We start from the raw sequence: 15,837 nt of genomic DNA, 5'->3' as shown, positions 1-15,837 counted from the left end.
TGCTAGACTTCCATCCACCCACTTACTTGTTTGTTTGTTAAGGACCACCACAGTTCTCCCAGGAACACAGAATTAAAACCTGAGTCACTATTCAATTTTCTCACCCTCCCTGAGTTACTTTCTTAAATCTAATGAAATGCCATATCTCATTTACTTACCTATCGCCCATATTTTTATTTCCCAAGTTCCTGTATTTAGGTCTCATTTTATTAGAATTTGCATTGTTACCTGTCTACTATTATTTTTTCTTCTAATTCAGTGTATTTTGTTTTTTAATGCTGTCTTGTTGGTCTGTTTTTACCTGTTCAAATGGCAAGCAGTGCTTTTTAATTTTAACTACCTTACACTGTAATGTTTTGCTGTATTTCTTGATTCATAACCAATAGGATTCTTCTCTCTTGTCCTTTTATCTATGGCTTTTGCTTTCCTACTTCCAACACTTGTTCATGATATTTTTTTACTTTCTTGAGTTCATTTTTTCTAAGTTCTGTCTGTGCTTATCTTATAATACTAATATTACTATTTTATGAAACAAGTAAGTCTCAACTTGTAGGTCTTTTGTGTGTGTGTGTGTGTGTGTGTATGTGTGTGTGAAACTTTCCCTGGTTACCAATACCAAAAATAATCTTTGCCTTCTTAACTCCTTTCAGCACTTATCTTAAACCAAAGTTTCATGAAAGGTATTTTCTTAAAGATTTTTAAAAATTTTTTAGTTGTTGTAGACCTTTATATGTGGTGCTGAGAATCGAACCCAGTGCGTCAACATGCCAGGCAAGTGCACTACTGCTGAGCCCAGCCTCAGCCCCAGCCCCAGATTATTTTTTTTCTGTACCTGTTTATCTGCATATCTTAATCTTTTAATTATATGTATATAACCATTTTCTAGTAAACTGTTCCAAATATATTAATTTACCTTATTTGGATAAAAGGGTTTTTAAAATACTCATTTGTAGTTTATGAATAAAGTCAGATAAGGTTATTTGTTTTACTGTTGTTAAGTGTTTTGAGTTCTTATTCTGGATGTTAATCCCCTTTTGAATAAGCAGCTGGCAGACATCCTCTCCCATTCTGTGAAGCTTTTTCTTCACAGTCATTGTTTTCTTTGCTGTGCTCAAGCTTTTAAGTTTCCTGCTGTCCCATTTATTGGTTCTTGGTTTTTTTGAGCTGTAGGGTTCTTGTTAAGGAAGTCAGTGCCTGCTCTGATGTGGTGTAGTGTTGAGCCTGTTCCCTCCAGTTTCATGTTTCTGGCTTAATTCCTGGGCCTTTGATCTACTTGGAGTTGACTTTTGTGCAGGGTGAGAAACAGTAATCTAGTTTTGTTCTTCTATATATGGATAGCTAATTTTCCCAGCATTGTTTGTTTAAAAGACTATCTTTACCATATATTTTTGGCACCTTGTCGAGTATCTGATGACTCTGTGGATTTGTCTTTGAGTCTGTCTTCTATCCTGTTGGTCTTCATGTCTTTTTTGATGCCAGCACCATTGCTGTTTTTGTTACTATGCTGTAGTATAATTTGAGAAGCAAATATTTTGATGCACCAGCATCAGTCTTGTTTGGGATTGCTTTGGCTCTTCTGGGTCTTTTTTTTTGGGGGGGGTACTAGGGATTAAACCCAGGGACATTCAAATACTGAGCCCCATCTCTAACCTTTTTTATATTTTGAGAAAGAGTCTTAAGTTGCTTAGGGCCTCACTAAGTTCTGGAGGCTGGCTTTGAATTCACAGTGTTCTGCCTAAGTCTCCTGAACTGCTGGGATTACAGGCATGCATCACTGCGCCCAGTTTATTCTTTTCAAAGGAATTCGAGGACTATTGTTTTCTAGCTGTGAAGAATGTCATTGATACTTTCATGGTGGAATAGCATTCAGTCTGTGGTATTTGGTGTTATGGCCATTTTAGCAATATCAATTCTGCCCACCCATGAACATGGGAGATATTTCCATTTTCTAGAGTTGTCTTCTATTTCTTCCTTCACTGTTCTGTACTGCCTAAAGATGCATGGAAGGTTGTTTAGCCTTGTGACTTTCTAAGCAAACATAATATTTTCTGTGAAATTTGTTACTTAATATGTTGCAGGGAAGGATTTGTTTCAGATATTTCAATTTTATTTTCATTAGGAGTGTCATTACCATTTTTTTCCTCATCGTATCCTTTGAAATTAGCTGCAACAGTGAAGTCTAATTTCTGTATTACTAGCCCTGTGGGCTGAAGACATTTTACTTACTCTATTGTTTATAGTATACAATAAGCACAACTGTTTCTTTTTCACCACTAATTTACAAAATTGTATTAGGATGCTGAACCATACATCTTAAGTACTACAAGTTCTTTGAAAGCCTTGTGGTGCCAGGTAGAAAGATTAACTTTTTTATGTGTCTGATACATATGTGATGAATAAAGAAATAAAAGTGTTCAATGAATGATAAAATATTTTCTAGTAAATTATATTTTGTGGAATGAGTGAGTAAGGTAACACTGGGGATTGGAATAGTCACAGAAGTGTTTCTAGACAGTAACTTTCTTAGAACTGGCTTTAAAATTTGAAATATCAAGAAAAGTGCTGTCTTGTTTTATGGACTCTTGTCTTTTAAAATCCTTTTATGGAATCCTTTAAATGATTAAAGATAACATCATGTGGACATTTTTAATTTGTCTGCTTTTCTATTTGTACTTATCTTTAAGAAAAACATTTTTTAAGAAAAAAATTATTGACGAAAGATTGTTGTTTTCCTTTATCTTCCATTTTAAAACTGTTTATTAAAGGTTTCTGGCCTGGTTGACTACATAGTGAGAGATGTCCCTTGAGGATCAGAAAATTGATCATATATGAAATTATTGAGCCCATAAGTATGTTGAGATTAATGGATTAATGGAAGCTATTCCATTAATGGAAGTATTCAGTGTTGGAAAGGGGGATTCAAATCTGGAAAAAGCTAGAACGAACTTGGTATTGGATTTATATTGGCATCAGCAGTGGACTTAAGGTTTTCTATATATGTAGATGGATACAGAGGCAATATATTTGCGTGCATGCTTGTGCAAGTGTGTGTTGGTGTGTGTGTATGAGAGAGACACTACTGAAAGAGTAACAGAAATAAAGAATGTGCTCAACGAATTATGAGGCTTAATAGAAGTAACATAGAAGCCAGTTTGAAGAAGACTCTTCTGGGGAAAATTGAGAATAAAAATAAACTGTAATCCATTGAATAAAGTAAGAACTCCTGGTCCACATTGAAATACGTAAGAGGAATGCCAAGTAATAAAAGTAGAAAGATGGATGGAATGAGAAAATCTCCATTTGTTAGCCATCATAATAATAGGTTATTCAGGAAACACCAGATGGATCCAAAAACAAGTAGATGAATGATCTGATGGTATATATTTACAAGTTTTATTCTTATCTCACAAAATACTTGTAAAATTACAAAGTGAGAAAGAGTAACTTCATGTCAGAGAAATCAGGCCTATGCTTCTTTAACCAAGATGTTAAAATTAACTTGGATGATGGTGCATGCCTATAATCCCAGCAGCTCCAGTGGCTGAGGTAAAAAGAATCATAAGTTCAAACCAGCCTTAGCAACTTAGTAAGAACCTGTCTTGAAATAAAAAGTAAAAAGGACTGGGTCTGTGGCTCAAGGGTTAAGTGCCTCTGGGTTCAACCTCCAGTATCTCCCAAAAAAGATGGTGATTAGGCTGATTGCCTCATGTCTTTTCTGATAAAGGATGCACATAGAAGAATGGACTGCTATTTCTCTGATATTCTTGCTGAAAATACATAAGTGAAATCTAATCTTGGAGAAACTCAGACTAAAATGAGGAACAGTCCACAAAATAATTGGCCACCATTCAAAAAATATCAAGGTCATTAGTTAAAGAAGATAGATGTATTATTCCATATTGAGAAAAAATAAAGAGAGGTGACATCTAAGTATGTGTGATCTTAGTGTGGATCTTTTTTTTTTTTTGTAAAAGACATTGTGATAAATTTCCTTGGCATCTGTGGATTAAATGGATGATTTGAAATAAAGGCATTTTCTGATTTAGTTGGTTGTACTAAGATTGTGTTGCAGAGTGTCTTTAGGGTGTTTATCATTATCTACATCTTTCAGTGGTTCAGAAAAAAAATTGTATAAGAGGTAGGGCAACATGATAACTGTGGTATCTCAGTGAAGGATATACAACAGTTCTTCTAGTATTCTTGGGAGCTTTTATATAAATTTGCTTTTATTTAGAAATTAAAAACAAGATTATGGTGTGATTTGTTTAATAGTCTGTGTAACACATTGCTTTGTGGTCTGAAAGCAACAGTGAAATCATGAAAACTTTGAAAGTAAATTATCCCTCATGGTGGTGATTGAACCCAGGGACCCTTTACCAGTGAGTTACATCCTACCCCTATGTATTTATGTAATTTAATTTAGTTTTTAAGACTGGTCCCGTTAAGTTGCTAAGGCTGGCCTAAAACTGGTAATTATCCTGCCTCACCCTCCTGAGTAGCTGGGATTGCAGGCATGAACTACTGCACCTGGTATCTTTGAAAGCTTTAAGGTGATAAACTATCATCATCAGATATTTTATGTGAAAACTGCTCCATCAACCTGTCCAAAATTAGGTAGCCTGCCCCTTTTTACTGAGATGTAAAGTTCATGAGGACCAATATATTTAGTTTTAAAGTATTCCCACATTCTTAAAACACTGTTTAACTATTCTGTAAAAATCCCAATAACCAACTTGTTCTGAGCATGTATTGTGTGTCAATCACTATTCATATAATTTTTACAAGTCTCCTATCAGTATATAGATACTACTTTTCCCATAAATCAGATGAAGAAAATAGGTACAGGAGAATTAAATCACTTGCCTAGACTCACTAGGAAGTTGCTGAATCACATTTATTATCACAAAATTTTTCTTTTTAAATTTTATTTTGAGGCAGGTTCTCGATATGGTTGCCCTTGAATTTGTGATCCTCCTGCCTCATCCTCTCAATTATTTCAGATTATAGGCATGTGCCACCATGCCTAGCTTTGCTGAGTGTTTAATCCTTTCTTTCTCCTTCTAAATACATATGTGCTGAATAAATAAAATGAACAAATGAAACAGGAAGTACAAACAATTCAGTGTATTGGGTGAAATATTTAAACTTAGTAATTGAACTATTTCTTAAGTAAGGTCTGCTGCATTTTTTGCTGAAGGTATACACATAGATCCTCCTCTCTCTCCCCTTTCCCTTTCCCCTCCCCTCCCCCTCCCCCCCCCAGATGTAGATGTGATACCCACCCTAAAGACACTCTGCAACACAATCTTAGTACAACCAACTAAATCAGAAAATGCCTTTGTTTCAAATCATCCTTTTAATCCACAGATATGCCAAGGCTTTTATTGGGGGGTGGGGTTTGCAGGAGATTGAACCAAGGACACTTTACCACCGAGCTGCATCCCCAGCTCATTTATTCTTTTTTATTATTATTATTATTATTATTATTATTATTATTATTATTATTATTTTGAAATTTTGAGACAGGGTCTCACTCAATTGCTGAGGCTGGTCTTGAAGTTGGAATTCTTCTCAACCTCCTAAGTTGGTGGAGTTACTGGTGTGTACCACTGCAGCCTGCTACAGGGTATTCTTTTTGATGATGATTGGAGGTGTTAGAGGACTTGGATCTGTAGGAGTTTTTTTGAGTTTGTATTTTTACATAAAGTATATGAAATTTAAATGTGCATTAAGTGCTGGTACTTTTACTCTATACAATTCACATAATTGCAATCAATATATTCAGTTGTTGGCACTCTGTATCTGAGGACTCTGTCTAAAGATTTGACCAATTGCTGATTGAAAGTATTTGGAAAATATATAGTATAGAAACTACTTACATTGTATTCGGCGTTATAATTAATCTTGAGATCATTTAAAGTATATATACAAATACTACCCCCTATAAAGGAATTGAATATAAACTGATACTAAAATCCCTCACTGATACCAAGGTTCAATTGTGGACCACTTCTAGTGCTCTAGAAAAAGCATCCATATGCCCTTTTCAGTCTATTTTTTCTAGTACCTGCTATTCTGCCTTTTCTAGGACTAGTTCTCCATGCTTTTGAACTTTATGCAAATATATTTATGATATTTTATTTAGACCACTTTGATTCATTAGTTTGTACAGGAAACTTTGTGTTCTTAGTTATTTGATCTTTTTAAATGCTTCCCAGTGTTCCATTGTATAAAATACTCCTTTTTATTTAGTTTTTCTACTATTATGGACATTATTTTTTCAGTTTTTGGTTATTATGCAAAAAAGATACTATAAACATTTTTGTACAATTCTTTTTTTAAAAAAAATATTTATTTTTTAGGTGTAGATGGATACAACACAATGCCTTTATTTTTATGTGGTGCTGAGGATCGAACCCAGGTCCCGCCCGTGCTAGGCGAGTGCTCTACCGCTGAGCCACAATCCCAGCCCCTTTTGTACAATTCTTTACATGTATATTAGTATGCATTTTGTTCATATATATCCTGAGGAATAGAATTAATGATTCAAAGGATATGTGTATGTGTAAGTTAATTGAGCACTTCCAAACATTTCGCCAAAATGATTATATTTGTATCCTGCCAGCAATATAGAGGAAGTCCATTTGTTCCTTTTTTTTAACCAACAGTTGATTTCATCAGTCATTTCTATTTTAGCCTTTGTTTATTATTATTATTATTATTATCATCATCATCATCATCATCATCATCATTAGGTTTCAAGTACCTTATAATTATACACAATAGTGAGGTTTATTGAGACATATTCATATGTACATATGACATATTTTGTTCCAGTTCATCTCCTGGTACTTCCCTCTACTCTCCCTCTATCCTTTCCATCCCTCTTCCTCTGTTGTTCTGGTCTTCCTTCTACTTATTTATATATTTTCCATTGCTACATTATAATTGTACATAAAGTAAGACTTAGTGTGATATGTTCATATATAAGCAGATAGCATAATTTGTTAGACTTTATTCCCCAGTTCTTCACCTTTCCCTCCTTCCTTCCTTTTCCTTTACCCACTACTTTTACTCCACCATTTTCATAAAATTTCCTGCTTTCATTCTTTTTTTTTCCCCCTTTAGCTTTTTTCTCTTCAAAAAAGAGAAAATATGTGACCTTTGACTGTGAGTCTGGCTTATTTTGCTTAGCATGTTCTCTGGTTTACCATCAAATGACATAATTTCATTCTTCTTTATGATTGAGTAGAACTATATTGTGTATGTATGTTACATTTTCTTTATCTTCTGTTGAACACCTGGTTCCATAACCTGACTATTGGGAATTGTGCTGTCATAAACATTGGAATCCATGTAGCACTATTTTAACCTTTCTGATGGGCATAGTGTGGTGTCTCATTTTTGTTTGTATTGGTATTTTTCTGATGTTAAATGTTATCAAGTACCTTTTGGTAATTTTTTTAGCTGTTTTTACATTGTCAGTTTTTTTCTCAAACTGCTCTGAGAAGGTTTCTCTATATATTTGTAATCCAAATCGATTTCACCATTGTTTTTTTTTGGAAAATTGATCATTCTGAAATGTCCACAAAAATGCAGTGTCTCTAAAAAGAGGTAAAGCAATAAGGAAGAAGTGCAAAGCTGGAAGACTTTCACTACTAGATTTTAAATCTTACTGTAAAGCTACAGTAATGAAGGTAAATTGGTATTGGCACAATGACAGATCTGTGTGAGAGAGTACAGAGACACATATGTCAGCTGATTTATGATAAAGAGTCTTAATTCAGTGGGGGAAAGATGATTCTTTTAAAAAATGATTCTGAAGCAATTGCTTTTCTGTGTTTAAAGTCTTTAATTTTGATTAAGACTAAAGTTGTTGATTATTTTCCTTTATAGATTGTGGCTCTTGTATTTAAGAAATTGTTGCTAAGCTCAGTTTCCCGTGTTTTTTCTGCTATTACATGTAGGTCTAGATCTCTTTTGAGTTTATTTTGAATGTAGTGTGTGATAAGGATCAAATGGTTTCTGATCTATTTGAAATAAGTTGCAGATATCATGATCCATAATCCCTATAGTTCATGGTGTATTTTCTAAGAATAAGGAAAGGAAATTCTCTTATGTAAGTATTATATAATTATCAAAACCAGGAAATTTAATATTTACAGAATATTATTATCTAATTAATAGCTATATACATAGCTTTGTAGTTGTTTCAGAATGTCTTTACATCTATTTTTCTAGTCCAGGACCTAACCAAATACATTAAAGATTTATTATGTTTAATGTCTGCTATCTTCAGTAGTTCCTTGTTCGATCTCTGATTTTTATCATCTTGATATTTTTGAAAAATATAAGCAAAGGCATTTTATAATGCTCTTCAATTCATTTGTTTCTTCCTGATTAAATTCAGGCTATGCATATTTGGGAGTAATATATAATTAGCACTTTCTCTTAAACATGAATTTCATAAGGTAGAATAAGTGAAATGTATGAGACAATACATAGAAATTAGACATCCCACAAAGTTGAGGCAGATATCTACTTGTTAATGGAATAATTTCCTAAGTTATAATATTTGGGGGGAGAGGGAGTTACATTGTTCATGTTCCATGAGGGAAACTATGTCTTGTAGGATTAGTTAATTTTTAGGGGTCTGTGTTGCGCTACATCTATGCTAGAGCTAGCATGTAGTTGGTATGACAGCCTGTTTTGGGGTTCCCACCTAATGGTCTAGATTCAAGGATAGGGCTGATAATGGTAGAATAGAACTCTAGAAACTGGTTACTATCTAGGTTACTAAGATTATTAAGATAGATTCATTAATTCACGGTTTTTAATTTTTTTTTAAGAGTTGGGGATCAAAATCAGGACCTTTTACATGCTAAGCATTCTTCACCTGAGCCAAAGTTTTGTTTTTGTTTTTGGCAGTGTAGGGATCAAACTGGGGCCCACGCATGGTAGGCAGGCACCCTGCTACTGAGCTACAGCTTCACCTTTAAAATTCTTATTTTAAAAATGTCTTTCTCTCTAAGCTTGAAAGAAATTTGATTTGCATGGAATAAATAGCTTTCTCAGCTTGAGAAAAACTCCTCAGAGTTTTCAGAACTGCAAAATCATACTTCTAAAATATAAGCTAATTGATTGCATGTCCTCTTTTGATTTTTGATTATCTCTATCCTTTACTGTTCATATATTAGGGACAGTCTTTCTGAATAACACCTTTTTTTGGGGGGTCTTTCTGTTTCTTTTACTGTGTAGTAAAGTTTCTTTTATGTAGTAGGAAAATTGTTTTTGTGATAATATAGATAAAATATAGATAGGCCCTAATTAGAAGAAGTTGTTTTAAAATTTCTTATATTCCTTATTCCCTTTATAACTAACACTAACAAGCCAATAGATGAGATCTATGATTGTTTTAACCCTTTTTCCCCATGAGGTTTTCTTTGTATTGCATATACACTGTGTATATTGAAGTATGGTATATGTAAACATTCTTACACTTGCATAGGTTTATTTGTTGTAGTATTATTTGTAATAGTAAAACAACGGAAGCAAAATAGATGTCTATCAAGCCGGGGATGGTGGCATATGCTTGTAATCCCAGCAGGTCTGGAGGTTGAGACAGGAAGATGGTGTGTTCAAAGCCAGCCTCAGCAAAAGGGAGGCTCTAAGCAACTCCGTGAGACCCTGTCTCTAAATAAAATACAAAGTAGGGCTGGGTATATGGCTCAGTGGCTGAGTGCCCCTGAGTTCAATCCCTGGTAACCCCCCATTCCCCCAAAATGTCTATCAATAGGTTAATGGATAGATAAGTTAGTATACTAGAATATAGCAGCATTCAAGAAAGAATCAAGACTCGAAGTACTTCCATAAATTGAGTACAATATATATTAATAGTGAAAATAGAATGTTGCAGTACTCTGCACAAACAAAAGTAAATAGATAACATTGATGTACACACATTTATTTCTGTGTGTTTAAATGACTCTAGGAGGACATATAAAGACATTTGGGAATGGCAAATTAAGACAGCAGTGAGAGATACCACTATATACCTATTAGAATTGCTGAAATCCAAAAAGCTGACACTATGAGTTTCCTGACAAGGATTTGAAGCAACAGAGAAGGCACATTCATTAATAGTGGAAATGTAAAATGATACTGCCACTTTGGAAGATAGTTTCAGAAGAAACTAAACAGTCTTTCTGAACATTCCAACAGTTGTACTCTTTAATGTGTTAACAATTGATTGTGAAATTATGTACATACACACAATATAAAATTATGTCCACACAAAGACTTGTGAATGTTTATAGCAGCTTCATTCATAATTGTTAATCAGTAGTGATCAAGATGTTCATCATTATTTAAATGGATAACAAAATGTAATGTGTCCATACAATTGAATATTGTTGAGCAATAAAAAGAAAATCACTTATTCAGCCATTAAAAGACATGGATAATTCTTAAAATACATATTGTTAAAATGAAAGATGCCAGTTTGTAAAGGCTACATACTGTTTGATTTCTTTTTTATGAATATCTGGAAAAAGTAAAAACTATAACAAAGATTCTTTAAAAAATTTAGTGGTGGCAAGGGGATGGGTTCAATGGGTAAAGTTTAAGTTTTATTTGAGGCAGGGTCTTGCCTAGGCAGGCCTCAAATTTGTGATTACAGGGGAATATAGGATTATACCCTGCCTAGCTATATGGGGTTTTTAAGGTGGTAGAACTCTCCATTGTGATACCATAATTATGAATACAGAACACTATGCATTTGTCAGACCCTGTGTAGCTTTATAATACAGTGAATGAATTTTGTTATCTGTAATATGCTGGACATGTATTTCCTTGTTCTGTCCATCTCAGGGCCTAGAAGCAAAGATACCTCAGTAGCAAAAGGCCAAACCTAGTGTTGCAGATTTTCATCTCTAATATCATTCTCTAGTAAAAGGAACCATGTCTTTTTGTAGTATTGGTTAATTTTAGGATTGAGCTAAGAAATATACAAGGTGAGAGTCCAGCAACTTTTAGGTGCTTTAAGTATTCAAAGATTAAAAAACAAAATACCCGCCCCTCCCCCCCCCACACACACACAGAGTGATAGGGAAATATCAAATGGACACTCAACTGAAATGACCAAGCTTGAAAAAACTTTAAAAACAAAGTAAAATGGGGCTAGGGATGTGGCTCAAGTGGTAGCACGCTCACCTAGCGTGCTTGAGGCACTGGGTTAGATTCTCAGCACTACATAAAAATAAAATAAAAGATATTGTGTCCACCTAAAACTAAAAAATAAAAAAAGTAAAATGATATGAGACTATATCCCAAAGTAGAAAGTAAATGTTGATGAGTCCATATTGATTTAAATGAGCAAATAAATAAATGATCAAATAAATGGGTGAAAACATATGTGGAAGAACGTAAAATAATTTTATGTAAACTGACTTTCAAGGAAGTACAGCTTAATTTCTTACCCCTTAACTGTGAACTATGTGTAGTAATTTTATTCCAAAGGGTACAGTAAGATAAAGGGAGGAAAAGTTACTTTATAGTGGAGAAACCTAACTAAGGCTACAACAGACAACTGATTAACTTCAGCATCAACAATGATATGTCATGTTAATAATGTATGTTATTTAATGTTAATGCATCCTTAATATGAGATGATAAAAATGATGCCTTACTTTTTCTGTCTTCTTCCCCCAAGGCCATAATCCTAGTCTAGTAATGATTAAAAATGCTTGACAAGTCCAAGTGAAGGATCTTTTGGAAAATACCTGATTGGTATTCCTTAGAACTGCTGAAGTCATCAAAAAACAAGAGAAGCTAAGAAACTTTCCCAGAAAAGAGAAGCTCGAGTAAAGACATGATGACTGAATATAATATGGTGTCTTGGATGGGCTTCTAGGGTAGAAAATGGTCATTAGACAAAAAATAAGAAAACCTGAATAAAGAGTATACATTTTTATTAGCATATCAATATTGATTTATTATTTGTACCAGACATACTATACAAATACAAGTTGTTAATAATAGGGGTAACTAGATGTCAGATATATGGTAATTTCCTGTGTTATTTTCATAATTTTTTTTGTAAATCTAAAACTGACCTTGGAATAAAATTATTTAAACAATAATCAAATGACCTAATATGTATTCACCCACCCACAATATTGGTTTTAGGGCCATAAACTGTTAAGAGAAGTGAAGAGAGTACTACTGAGGTACACAGTAATAACCAAATACAGGGAGCAGGTACTGTAACCATGAATAGAAGCCCTCCATCTTATCTTTTGTAGTGTTCCTCCAGTGCCCTCTATTTTTAAAGCCTGATACTGCAGTAGATGGTATACAAGTAATGTTTCCAGGGTCCAAATCCAGAATTACAAAACAAGACAAATAAGAGTGGATTTGGAGAAAAGGGACATTAGATAATTGGAACACGGCTATAGTAAGAATGAATTAAGTTACTCAAAAGAAAATATTTTGATTGAGAAGAAAAGATGCATGGGAAAGACCTCTAGGTAACACTAACAGGTAAAAAATATGGTACAGGGAAGGAAAAGGTATCTGAAAGATAAGGAAGAAAATCATGTCGACTGTTAAAGAGAGTTTTAAGAATCTCTATTGCATTTAGCAATGTTGATGTCGTTGATGTATTTGGTGAAGCACCAACCATGCAATTAATATAGATAGAAATGAATAGAATTTATAGAACTGGATGAAATGACCACAAACTGTTTTTCCAAATTACCCTTGACTCTAAAGATGAGACATAGATAGGGTGTAACTAGTATTAACTTAAGAAATAATTGGGGGAAGGGGATGGTATGTTAATTAAAAAAATGTAAACTTCATCAAGGCAAGAACATTTCTATTTTTTTATTATTGTATTCCCAGTACCTAAAATAGTTGCAAATATGTTCATTCTATATTCATTGTATGACTAAGAAATATTTGAGTACTTCACAATAGGGAAGAGTTGAATAAATGGTATTTCCCAGAAGTATTTTATTGAACAAGATTTCTGAGGCAGAGGATGGCATAATGAAGGACATGTCAAGAGTAGGCATGGTTAAAATATAGCATGGTTAAAATATTATTGTTTTATATCATATCTAATTAGTTTTTAAACTTTGTTTTCATACCTCATATGTATAAACTTAGGTTTGATTGTTTACACTATATTTTTGTTGTTGAAAGCAATATGTAAAGCTTTTTTTTGATAGGGAATTATCTTATTTTGCACTTTTTAAACCACCAGTGATTGACAGTATGTTTAATTTTTCTATTATAAAGTGAAAAGTAAGCCTGCATTTAATGTCATTTTAAAAATCTTTTAATTTAGTCTACAAATAAGAAACCTCGAAAATCTCCAGGAGAGAAGAGCAGAATTGAAGCTGGAGTGAGAGGAACAGGCCGTGGAAGAGCTAATGGGCATCCTCAACAGAATGGTGAAGGGGAGCCTGTCACATTATTTGAAGTGGTGAAACTGGGGAAAAGTGCAATGCAGGTAAATTTAAAGTGTTTTTGTTTTTTGTTTTCTTTTTGTTTCATGCATAAAAAGAGATAGTAAATAACCTATGTGGAATGTCTTAGTGTACATATTGACACTTTATATACTTTTATTTTTTTTTTCCCCTGGGGATACTACAGACTGTACCCAGGGTCATATACTTGCTCAGGACACTCTTCCACTGAACTATATCTTCAGCCCCTATATTCTTGATTATCATGAAACCATAGATTTTATTCTATAAGGTTTTTGATTTGGTTTGGTTTGTAAAGAGCATCGGGAAAGACAGTTTGTTGAATAGTAACATATTCCTTAGATTGTGTTCAATAAGTTGACCAGTATTAATAGGAGATACAAAAGAGGATTTTTATTGCCTTGTTACAGTTTTTAGATGTGATTTTATTGCAGAGTAATTGACAAAAGAAAGGGTGATCTTTTATAACCTTTTTTACTCTCTTTTATCTCTTCTCATTTACTCAAGAGATATCTTAAGTATTTTGTAAGAGCATTATTTTATTAGCTTCTTAGTAATTCATTATAATCATAAACCATAATTGTTTTGACGATTCCTTGAGTATATCATTATATATTCCTTGAGTATGTATTATATTCTTCACTATTATCAAAATTATTAGTCATTATTCATGTATTCATACATATTATTATTCATACATATTGTATGTATCTTTTCATTTTAAAATAATAGAAGTGAAATTATTTGGTTAAAGTGTAGTGAGTTTATTTTGTTTTGTCTTGTAGAAGTAATAGGGCTCGAACACAGAGCCTTGCACATGCTAGGCAAGTGCTTTACCACTGAGCTATGTCTCTGTCCCTTTTCATTTTAATTTTGAGACAGGGTCTTACCAAGTTGCTGAGGCTGGCCTAGAAGGTGAGATCCTCTAGCCTCAGTCTCCTGATAAGCATGCACCACCATGCTCAGCTAACGGGTTTCTTTCTTTCTTTGTTTTATTTTTAAACAGTATAATACAAAAATACCCTATTCCTCTCCAAGGATTTAATCTAGTTTACCTTTCACTAGAAGTGTAGCAGAATGCTCACATTTATACTAGTGCTAGCAATTGCATATTTTGTATTTTAAAATTACCTAATAATATGAAAGTTGGTATTTCACTATTTTAATTTGCATTTTTTGGTCACCAAAGATTGATGTTATGTTAAATCTATCTGATAATTGACTGTTTTATTTCATTTTCCCAGTAAGTGTGACAGTCATTTAGGTAATTTATGTAACAATAATTACTTGTGGCACTAACACAGGTTTTCATTAGTAAAAAAAAATTTTTAATCTGTATTTCATTTTCAGTCCATAAAGGAGCTTAGTGTTTATTGTTTTTTATGTATGTTGTCAAATTGGTGTGTACAAGAGTCTTGGAATTTATATGCTGATGGAAGATCATGAAGTAGTGGCATGATTCTAAATGGTAAATACTGAATTTTCCTTCTAAATGGTAAATACTGAATTCCCAGTTATTTAAAACAAAGGGTGACAATCTGAATTATATATGTATAATTTAAAAAGAGATAAAGTGATCTTTAGCCATTAAGCTTGAAAATTTTATCATTATACTTTAATAGAAAAATTGGTAAGCTACAGAAATATTAATTTTTGAGATTAACTTTATTGCTTCTCACCTTTATGTAGAAACACAAGTAACAGAAAGATAAAGGGTTTTTATCTACAATTTTAATAATTTCATTTTAATATTTATTTTCATTTTTATGTGAAGCTTTATTGTACCAGATAGTTACATATTGTAATGATAATTTTAATGCATATTCTATTTAAATTGAATGCTAACATTTTTATAAGTATATAAAGCAGGGTTTATTTAAAAAGGGGTAACATCAACTTCTAATATGAATAAAATTTTATCATCTGTATATGAAACAAAATACTGACCAATATAAATTATTTTTTCTTTTATCCACATGTTCTATTCTTCATCCTGATTACTTTTCCCTAAGAAAACTGTTTGATACTGTAATTCTTTTACTTAAAATCTTTGCGCCATATTTTCTGACAGATAAGAATTAATAATTAGGACTCTAGAGGCTTCCATAATTTGGTTTTAACCTACTTTTTCAAGTTTTTTTTTATTCATCTTTTGAAGTCTGCTCTAAACCTTTTTTTTAAAATTTTTTTGTGTTTTATTATTAATATTATATTTTTCCTTACTAGGCATATTCACATTAATCTAAAAACTTATATAATATCGTTTTTCACTTAATAATTTTATAATAAACTTGTTGCTGAGCACAAAGGGAATGCACATTTAAAAAACATACAAGTGTGTTCC

At 32.9% G+C, this 15,837-nt stretch overlaps 1 protein-coding gene across 3 annotated transcripts in view; it reads left to right on the top strand.

Annotated features, from left to right (window-relative positions):
• STAG1 (STAG1 cohesin complex component) overlaps positions 1-15,837 on the top strand; it is a gene marked incomplete at its 3' end in the record, with an annotated part of 366,347 nt that overhangs the window by 121,457 nt on the left and 229,053 nt on the right. For 2 of the 3 annotated variants that reach the window (XM_081301202.1, XM_081301201.1), the window contains exon 4: positions 13,352-13,516. In XM_081301202.1, the coding sequence (XP_081157328.1) occupies positions 13,352-13,516 (165 nt within the window). Of the gene's footprint in view, positions 1-13,351; positions 13,517-15,837 lie in introns of those variants that run through there. The other variant, XM_081301203.1, reaches the window with a different exon arrangement.

The sequence above is a fragment of the Spermophilus citellus genome (assembly GCF_964194105.1).
Source record: "Spermophilus citellus genome assembly, chromosome: 7".
In the NCBI taxonomy this organism is placed as follows: Eukaryota; Metazoa; Chordata; class Mammalia; order Rodentia; family Sciuridae; genus Spermophilus; species Spermophilus citellus.
Note: the sequence above shows the minus strand (reverse complement) of the source record. Positions and strands in the feature narration are given on the sequence as shown.